Source organism: Lissotriton helveticus, chromosome 12 (genome assembly GCF_964261635.1).
Source record: "Lissotriton helveticus chromosome 12, aLisHel1.1, whole genome shotgun sequence".
NCBI classification, from domain to species: Eukaryota; Metazoa; Chordata; class Amphibia; order Caudata; family Salamandridae; genus Lissotriton; species Lissotriton helveticus.
Window position 1 is genome coordinate 589,396,570 of NC_136073.1, and position 10,737 is coordinate 589,407,306.

General features: G+C 48.6%; 1 protein-coding gene across 1 annotated transcript in view; it reads right to left on the bottom strand.

Annotated features, from left to right (window-relative positions):
* The window catches only part of CRABP2 (cellular retinoic acid binding protein 2), a 66,520-nt gene extending 57,508 nt beyond the window's left edge, over positions 1-9,012 (bottom strand). Inside the window, exon 1 of the mRNA XM_078670791.1 lies at positions 8,569-9,012. Coding sequence (XP_078526917.1) covers positions 8,569-8,638 — 70 coding nt within the window. The 5' untranslated portion in view covers positions 8,639-9,012. The remainder of the gene's footprint in view (positions 1-8,568) is intronic.
* Between the last annotated feature and the right edge of the window lie 1,725 nt (positions 9,013-10,737).

Below are 10,737 nucleotides of genomic sequence, written 5' to 3' on the forward strand. Positions count from 1 at the left end.
GATCATTTTTTTATGATATGGGAAAAGAATATAAAAAAGTTTATCCTTTTGCAAAATTATTTCCTATATAGGTAACATATCAGGAGTGCAATGAACATTAAGATGAAAAAAATCTGTTTTGTTAGTATTTAATGTATAACCTGAAATCTGTGAATATGAGGACATTAGATCAAATAAAGGTTGAAGGGAAGATTCAGGATTACTAATAAACAAAAGCACACCATCAGCACAGGCTAAAGGTTTTATAATAACATTGTTAATACTAATACCGTTAATGTCTATGCAGTTTCTTATAGCAGTGAATAAAGGTTGAATAAAAAGAAGAAAATGTTAAGGAGACAAAGGACAACCTTTTCAAGTACCCCTAAAAAGGAAAAATTGATAAGAGATTTGACCATTAATAACACTCTAGTATTGTTTACAGAGTTTCTCTGTTTTATGAAACCAGATCGATCAGTATGTACAAGGGAATTCAAAACAGAGGTCATCCTGGTTGCAATAATTTTAGCATGGAGTTTACAGTCTTGATTTATTAAGGAAATAGTACGATAATTCAAACCAATTGTAGGATCTTTGTTAGGTTTTGGAAGAACTATAATCAGTGCTTCAGTAAAAGACCCAGAAGTGGTTCCTGGGGAACTAAAATAGGCAAAAAACCATAAACAAATGCGATATGAGATGTGAGGAAAATTCCTTGTAAAATTCAGCTGGAATGCCATCTGGGCCAGGAGATTTATGGAATTTAAGGGACTTGATATCCAATTCAATCCCATCTACTAGAATAGGCGAATCTACAACATCTTTAGCTGTTTGTGATATTTTTGGTAAACCGCTACTGTGCAAGATACAATCACTAAGTGATGCAACTCCAGAAGCAGGATTATTGCATGAGGTTGAATAAAAAAATTCTAAATTCATTAACTATATATTTTAGGGATAATACAATCTTTCCATTCAAACCATGAACTGCATTAATTGGAGCTTTATGGTTTTTAATATGCAGATAATTTGCCCAAAATGTTCAAGATCTATTAGAGTAAAAACAGAATTTGGCTTTATTATTTGAAAGTTATATACCAACCTTCTGCTTAGTATTGAATTTAATTCATAATGATGTTTTTGTAAGTGTATTTTATATATGAGATCATTGGATGCTATAAAGAGTATCTAAAATTATGCCATTTGTTTGTCCAAATCTTTAAATTTAGAGTTAAAAGATTAGTTTTTATGTGCCATAAGAGAAATGGCTACCTCTCTGATTTATGCCTTAAATGCATCCCGTTGAGGTAAAATTGATGTAGAGCCTTCTGGATTAAAAGTAAAATATTCATGAAGTCTTAACTAAAGTTTTGCTTAATTATTTTCATTATGGTCAATATTTGTATTCATACGCCATCTGGATTGAGCATACTGAGTAGAGCTAACTTGTAGAACAACTCAAATGAGTGCATGATCTGAAATATCTATGTTATGTATAATTGGAAAAGAAACTGAATGAATTAATTGATGGGAACCTAATAAATAATCAAGCCTTGAATAAGAATTTTGAGGATTTGAAACAAATGTAAAATATTTCTCTTCTGTGTGATATGACCTACCTACGCACAATAGACCCATAACCTGACACAAAAGATCTGTAGCCTAATGGCTGAAATCTGTAGGCTGATAGAACACCTATGTTGTGTCGGAGAATACCTCTAGGACAACACCATTAAAACCACCAATCAAAAAGAAGCTTGCACGCAACTCATTCACCACAACACCAGACCAACTCTCCGAGATAAAAGAGCTAAAGCATGAAACTGCAGGTGTAACGAGTGTGGTGACACATTTGGTTTGTTAACAGATCTTCACAACAATGTGAAATGACATAACAGAGTAGTTATAACCTAAAGCAGGAGCCTTCTAGTGTACTCAAGATACCTCAAAATGCCACTGCAGACCTCCAGCATAAAATAACAGTTACAACTGGTACCTTTGTTGACATGATAATGCAAGTGGTTGTTCATTTGTTTTTTGGAGCCTCCGACAGGCGTTCCGCTTATGTATGTGTATAACTCATGCAGACTTTTTCAGAGCTCTTTACTTTTTTGTCTTCCTCAAAAATGTATGTTAATCACGGTTTTCACATTTGCCTGTTTAGTTCCATTGGAATAGTGTTTGCTAAATGTTGTTTGTTTCCGCCACATGAATCTTCTATGTCCCTTACGTCCGAAATCACGGTGGGCGTGTGCGGAGGACGGCCGGGGGCCGTCCGAACCACGCCTACGCTATAAATCACCCGCACTGTTAAAGGGTTAAATCCCTATATATGCACTGAGTTTGTTCCTATTTTTTGGGAAATTACATTCCCTTGTCATTGACCAAAAGCACTGGCCTGGTCCCTTTGTAAAGATTCTTCTCCCTTATATAACAGTAAATTAAAATGTAAAATCACTATAAAGATTGCAAGAATTAACTCATACACGAGTGAAACTCATGCTATCTGTTACAAAACACGATTATACAAAGGGATTATTTAATAGTGCCAGCAGATAGATAGATACATGTTCTCAGGAGGGAATCTAAGTATTTCATTTTCCAAACTTTGATGGAATGAGCACTCAGATGAATAAAGGATTGCATTTCAGGGTAAGTCTCACACAGTTCACAGTGTGTTTTATACAGTACGAAATGTTTAACCCTTTACTAACAAATGTAAATAACAGGTTGTGCTACTGTCTAATCTAATTGTACTCAGTAGTAAAGCTCCGGCCCTATTAGACTTCTTTTTTTTTGGGCTATGGGTTTAGATGTGAAGTGAGCCCGCAAAGGTTCAGCCCCAGATGTTATGTATTCCTGGTCCTCGTTGGCTAATCAGGCGGGCAGCCAGCTTAGATCATACCGTCACTGGGTGCCCTTTGATTGTGAACCATTACCTTATCAAGTACACCTGCAACATGTCTTCTCCAACAAAACTGGCGTGGTCTCAGTTACTCACCTGCAGACTTTTCCTTGTGGGGGGGTGAGAGAAGGGAGAAGGGGGGGAGGAGGTGGAGGGGAGAGGGAAAGACTCTGCAGTGCACGCAGGGCACCAATTTGGGCAGGTAGCATCTTAGTGCAGCATTACCCTGAAAGCAGGGCAAGAGTCGGGGGTACAAGTGGGTGGACAGCATCCACCCACCTTTTTTCACAGGGTGGACGCCCTGCCAAGAAGTTTGGCCCCACTGAAAAATAGGTTGAAATTGTCCCGGTAGACACCACTGGGGGTCTACATTGCTCCCTGCAAGGTATGTAGAGGGGCCCCCTCCGGGCTCAATTAGGAGCTCTCGGGACAGAGTGCAGTGCCGAGGGGGTCCCCTGGAGCTTCGCTACCCCCCCCCCCCCCCCTTCCCCTCCCCACCACCGCGTGGGCTGGGCTGTGTTACAAAGTGCAGGGGCGGGCTTTTTCTTTAGTTCACACTGAATCTGAGGGGTCATCTGACCTCCTTTTGTTCAGTCTCCTGGCTGGCAGCAGCCAGGAGCCTGACACCTAGGTGCCAATGAAGCTGAGGGGAAACAAAAGCTCACACCTTGTTAGCACTTCACACATACTTAAGAAAGGCAACTTTTCACTTTGTTCAGTTCCTGTTTAGGAGATAGGCATACACTGTAAGAATGTCTGATGCATTGGTCTTTCCATGTATTTACACAAAATAAATGTAATAGTGTTTACTACTCCTGAGGAGGCATTGATTTTTTTTTTCTTGTAAAGCACTATGGTTAGCGGAAGTTTACACTGACAAAGATAATATTGTTTTATGTGTAGTTTTTAGAAGTGTGAATCTTCTGCCTACATCAGAAGGGTTTACCTGTGTCCTTGAAATGTGCTCCAATGTACTCATGGTAGACCTGCTAAACATACATGTGAGGTCTTAAGATCTGATGTCACTTCTTATGATGCCACTTCCTATGATGCCACGTCCTGTGATGTCACGTGCCGTGATGCCACTAGCATTCTGATTAACTAGGTTATTCCCCCACTTCTTTTGTTAGGATTTGTTCCCTGTCTGAAAGGCTGTACACCCTTCCATCCACGTAACCCTTAGTGTTGGGTGGGCGGGGCTGCTGGGGCACTAGTTACATTGGGAAGAGAAGGCCAAACCTCATTCAGTGATGTCACTTCTGGGATTAGGGTTCCCCATTATATACAGCCCAGCCGCTGGGGCCGTCCTACTCGGTACAGCAAAACCCGCCCTACTACTAATTCTTTTTGACATGTGTGAGATTACTTCTGTAATGCAACAGTTGAGATCTTTTATGTTCTCATGTTCTGCATTGCAGGCGGAGTCACAGGGCATCTAAAGGCCTCGTCCACATTGTGCCTGTTAGTATGCAGCTCCCTGGTTCATGTGCCTGCAGCCCCCAATCAACCAGCCCCCCCCCCCCCCCGCGCCTTGGGGAGCAGACCTTGCTTGGGTAGGAGGAACCCCTGTGGTGTGTCACTTACACACCACACGTGACCCCAGCCTACATGGATGGGAGAGAATGGTTCAGCACGGTCTCTGACCAAACGCGACCCCCCCCTCATTTCATGTTGCAAAGCAGTTCACGTACCTACTCTTTGTCCGCATTAAACAATCCTCCCAAACTCATAAGTGAAGCTGCAAAGAACTGGAGATCCGAGTCACTGACGGGGGCGGGGGGGGGGGGGGGGGGACACAAAGGAGCACGCTGGATGGGCGTGGCCCCGGCTGCGTACAGTTGGTGGGGGTGGGGGTGGAATGTGCTGGTGGGTTACGGTCTGGTAGCCACGTTAATGACCGTGGAGCAATAATACGTGGTTTCAAATCCCATGTTCTTCCCCTGACCACATTGTGTGATCCTAGCCAATCGCGGTCCGGTTTGGAAGTGTTTAGAAACAGGATCAATAACGCCCGGCGCTACAAAGTGCTGCCACTTGAGCGTACAGTAGGAGCTGGAAGGAGGGGTGCGGACGACTTTCTCCTCAGCTGGAAGCGCTGGAGCGACATTCCGATGTTTTTTCGCCATGTGGATTATGGATTTTTCGCCGTGTGTGTGGTTTCTTCTTTCGCCCCTCAAACACGTCACATGTACAAAGGGTTTCAATCAGGACCCGACAGTTTTTACCTTTTAATGTGCCGGTGGGCAATGTGTAAAAAGGCTTTTATTTCTGGGGCATGTTAAATGGAATGATTTCAACGCCCCCACACAATAGCAAAGCGCAGGTGAGCGGACCTCTTTCCCCAGACCCCAAGAGACAGCCCCCCCCCCAAAAAATATTATTCCTTACCCCCGGCACCGCCACCAAAGCCTCAGAATCAATAAATGTGCCCCGCGCAGGTAACTTGACGCCTCTGTTTGACTAGAAATGCTCGATTTATCATGTGAATAGAATTTCCCGCTGTGTCCGCTCGCTGGATTTGTCTTTCAGTTTTACATACTGAGCACATAGGAATGGCAGACGAGTGTATAAGGTCGACCAAGGGAGTGGAAACCATTTTGGAGAAGTCCATTTTTTTTAACTTTGCGCTCAGATTCTAAGCGCTTCTTATTTTTCCACAACATGTAATAGAGGGAGGTGAGACAGATAAGATTCTGTGCATTTCACAGCGCTTGCAGTAACGTCTTTTTCGTTCGTAGTGCCCCTTAAAAAGCGCGTCATCTATTCATCTGCCCGACCGAACCCGTGACCTACAAGTTACACGTTACACACACGCACGTCGGCAGCGGGCGCTTAACTCAGCAAATCACGTTAAAGCGTGAGAAGGTTGATTTGTGGAACGGTGAGATTAGAAATCAGCAGGTTTCAAGGCAGTTTGTTGTTTCTGGGCTGAGGGTGCAAAAGGAAGGGCGATGATCTCTGCAGAGCCGACTCAGATGTTCATCGCAGCGAGGTCGATGACATAAAGGTTTAGCTAATAACTCCTCTCCCCAATTAACTCCGGGCTCCTCTCCCCAATTAACTCCGGGCTCTGCAGTTTACTATCACCATTAATCTGTTATGTGTGTCTCTGCTTTTCGAGTATTTTAGAATGACTACCTCTGCAAACAGCACGTGTTCTCCCAAAATAGGACCTTTTCCGTCCTCGATTCAACATGCACATCTGTGAGTAAAGCCTTCGACACAGTTTTAATGTGATGGACAGACTTCTAAATCAATAAATATGATACTGTGCAGCACGCATACACATATTCTGGGCGCTACAGGGGAATCGGGAGATGCTCTCCTGACAGCGGGTGCCCATGACCTCCTGAGAGGGCGGGTAGAGGTATGTTTGTTTAAAGTGACGTTGTTTGAAGCATGAGCACGGTCACCCGCTCTATGGCACATCTGGGACACTTTTTGACAGCCATTTGGGCTGGTGCGCGCGTTTAATTGTTATGTTGAATGTTTGGATGGCGCTTTTGAGAATATAACGTTACTTCGAAGCGCCGGGAGAAGCAGGGGGGTGGGAAAGATACAGGCGGGGTCTAGAAAGCGAGGATGAGGCGTTCGATGAAAGCAGCTTCTCCAAAACGCTGGCATCGCACCCGGCTGAATGACAGCACTTTACGGGAGCGCCTGGAGGGCTCTTACGGGAAGAGAGGGAGCGGGGAGATGACAGCAAGAGGAGACGGGGGCAGTCAGGTGATGGTGCGAGAGAGCACAGTTTGGGGAGTCCAGACAGGACTGAGTGAAACATCACAGTACCCCGGCTCAAAGATAGCTGGAAATCCCACAGAGTGACGAGCCCCCCCCCCCCCCCCCCACACACACTCTGCTTTTAATGGGGCAACATCCTGTGGGTCCTGGGCTTAAAAGACGCAGCACCTGAGTGAATGAACGGTAAGGTGACAGGCCCCCCTCAGACCTTGTCTAGTACTGCCAGTGCCTACATGCCAGGGCGTGAATGAATGAATGAATGAAATAAAGCAGTGCGTCCAGAGGGCGTCACAGCCTTTGGGATAGCCCAGTGTAGCATATACAGGCTATTCACCCACACAGACCGCTAGTAGGGTCGGTGCAGCAGCCTCTTACGGGCGGTGTCTCCGAGGGCCGCTTGGCCCGGGGCAGAGTCACCGTCACCTCGAGCTCAGGCTGCCTCGGCCCTGGCGCCTTTCAGAGCCATGGGAAGCATTCTCCCCGCTCCACATCAGCTCGGCCGCCCCTACGCAGCGTCGCGGGCATGTTTAGCTATTTATATGGTAAATGAAAATAGACGCACACAAACAGATCCCGTCAGCAAGTGAGAAGCGCTCAGCAGAGCTCCCGGACACGTGTAGGAAAATCAATGAGTAACTGCAAGGAAGGTACTCCCCTCGCGGAGCCCGTCCGCGCTGAAGAAGACACAAAGGACGCGGCATGTCTAGACAGGGCACGTCAGAGCAGCTCGGTGGGTTGAGAGCCGGAAGCAGAGCTCTGCCCTGAAGGGAGCCCGCGGACTCCTGCTGGCCAGCCCTTTGGCCTCTCCAGGGTCGTTAATATCAGCCAAACATTTTCTTAGGTTTACAGCACAACGAGGCACTTCTGTGGGTGAGCTGTCCATGTCGGTCAGATCCCATTCGCCGCAGCGCGAGCGGCGAGCCCCATTCTACGGAGGCGCGCGGTGCATAAACGACCGCCAAAGCGGAAAAGGGACAGTCACATTGCCCAGAGAGGCAGTCACATATGGCACCCACACAGCCCCAGTGGAACTCCCCTGTGGCTTCAGGCTTAAGGTACTGATCCACCCCTGCCCAGTGGACTCACCCAGAGCACCAGGAGACCCCACCACCCACTCCCACGGGGCTCAGCTCAGCAATTAGAGAACTCACCCACTCCCATGGGACTCGCCCACAGCCTCGGGAAAACTCATCCACCCAGAGCATCGGGAGACTCCATCCACCCACTCACACAGCACAAATCGAGAGCACCAAGAGACTCCACCCAGCCTCTTCCACGGGGCTCAGCACAGCATCGAGACCTCACCCCCCACTCCCACGGGACTCGCACAGAGCACGAGGAGACTCCATCCACCCACCCCCAGGGGGCTCCCCCACGGCACCAGAACTCATCCTCCCAATGGACTCACCCATAACACCTTCAAAACTCCATCGCCCACTCCCACTCAGCATCGAGACCTCACCCCCCACTCCCACGGGACTCGCACAGAGCACGAGGAGACTCCATCCACCCACCCCCAGGGGGCTCCCCCACGGCACCAGAACTCATCCTCCCACTCGCAAGGGACTGGGACTCACCCCAAAGTACCAATATATCTCACCCTCCCACTCCCAGTGGCCTCACACACAGCACCGACAGAACTCACCCATCCATTCCCATAGGACGCAGCAAAGCACCAGCACATACCCACCCCCTCCCACGGGATTCACCCACAGCAACTGGAGAACTCACCCATCCATGTCCATGACTCACCAACTGCACCGCCGACTCACCTGGAGAACTCACTCGCCCACAGCAACAGGGGGCTGTGTCGTCGCCCACATACTGGCCATAGGATAATCCACCCACTGCCCTTGCACCCACCTACTGTTCACACAGGACTGGTGCCCACGAAGGCTCAGCCAACACCGCTTCTCCATTCCCCCACTCCCGCGTGCACTCACCTAGCGCCTTGAGTAGCTCATCGAAGTTCTCCGAGTGCTTCATCTTCCATTTCCCGTTGAAGTTCGGCATGTTTTCAGGATGGGTCCGGAGCTGTGCGAGGCCGAGGGCTGGTGGCAGGTGCGCCCGGGGAGGGACCTCCTGAGGCTGGCTTCTTGTGCCCTGTGGCGGGGGTCTGTGGGCGCAGCACCCCGGTATCCCTCTGTGGGCACCCTTTCAATCACCCGAGCACCAGCCCTTGTCTGCGATAGGGCGAGGACCCGTGCCTCTGCAGTGCGGGCCGCTCCCCCCTTGTGATCTCCGCGCTGCGGTGCTACAGTCACCGGTCTGTGCTGCCCGCAGCCGTGCCCTCCTGTGCCCGCTGGCTGCTTCCTGGGAGAAGGCGACTCGGCGTGGACGCTGTACCCTCTACCGCGCTCCAAGCGCCATGTGTCTTTTTATTCCTCGCCGAGCCCCGGCCTCCCTGCTCGAGTCCCTGCCCCCTCGGGGAGGAGCCCGCCAACAAAACCTTTCTCCATCCCACCTGTGGAGTTTGATTCTCCCCACCCCCTTGTTGTCCCCCTCTGCACCCTCTCCCCACCGAAAAGAAAATCTATCTATTTTAAGGTGACACTTAAGACTGCGGGTGGCTGCTGTGTCTGCAGATCGCCCTGCTTCCTGCGGCGCCTGGTCAATGAATGTCTTTTCTTCCTGGTGAATGCCTCGCCTGCCTCCCGGATTCCTTCTCCCCCCGTCTCTTGATGGGGTTTATTCACTCCTGTCATTTCTGCAGTTAATCTGCCCTCGAGTCTTGGCCAGAGCTTCCCCTGGGTGGCCCTATGGGGGCCGGTCTGGCTGAGGGCTAATGGCGCGCAGGAGCGCAGCTTGACGACTGACTCTGCCCCAACCCAACAGACTATGAGGTTATGGAGACACTGGCCGGAGACTGGCTCTGATCTAGCCCTGCAAGCACTTTTTATCAGCATTAACTCGTAGTCACTACAGTCTTCAGCAGCCCAGTCAGTTTTCTGGGGGGTAGCTCTGTTAGCGCCTAAAAGTAACACTATTTAGCATTCGGCGCTAAAGACGTCTGACATCCACACATAGGTAAACACAATTATCTAGGCACGTGGCTTTTTACTCAAATGACTAAAATATGTACTTAATTTGCACTCGAATGAATGAGTGACTGAAACCTTTATATCGAAGGCAGTGAAGCGATTCGCCTGTAGTCGTCCCTGCTAAAGAAGATACGCCTGGTGGTAAGAGGTTTTGCGGGCACACGCGAAGTGCGGAGTCAAGCCTCTATAGTCTCAGCAAAGAGGCCAAAGACCGTACTTCTGACAATCTGCGCTGCTCCCAATGCTTCCTGGCTCAGTTTGGTGCATTGAGCTCATGAAACGGAGGCCGAGGGCCCAGAGGTGACTCGGATAAAAGCATGACACAAAAGTGATCAATTTAACACCGCGCCTGGAGGCGGGAGACTCGACACCTAAACGCGGAAGTGAATCGGCAACTCCAGACCCTGTGACTTGCGACACCTCAGTCTCCACTAGTGCCCAGAGTAGTGCTTAGATGTCATTCATTTGGCACTAATGTCCAGAAAAGACGGATTTGACCGAATTCGGGTCCTACTGCTGTATGGAAAGGGGCGGGGGTACCGGCTGCGCTAGAGGGATTAAATAACACGACGTGTGGCGCTTTTGATCGGGCAGTGTGTGCTGCCCAAACACTGGGCTGTGTATTCTGTAGATAACTTTTATCTTCCCATCTGGTTGGTCTTTTTACTCTTCTGATATCGTTTTTTTTCTTACTTTCGCTGTAAAACCCACCCACAGGCGCTCTCTTCTGTCCGACTTCTTTTCACCGATCCCTGCTTGTTTCTACCCCCACGCCTCTATTTTCTTCCCTTGTGCCGTTCTTTCGCTGTCTCCATCATCGCCTAGTTCTTGCTCTAATTCCAGCTCGAGTCCCCCAACTTTTACTCGTTTCTCCATATGGCTTTTACCTCTCCACCGCCCACAGCTCCTCCTCTTTCCTTTCCTTTCGCTCTCATCTCCTTTTTCGTCTTCACGCCTCATCCTTTCTTCTCTCTTCTGTCATAGCTCCCCTCTCCTTCACCCTCCTTCTACTTCATTTCTCTACACTCCCTTGTCATTTGTTTCCTCCTGTCTCACATTTTATTCTCTCTT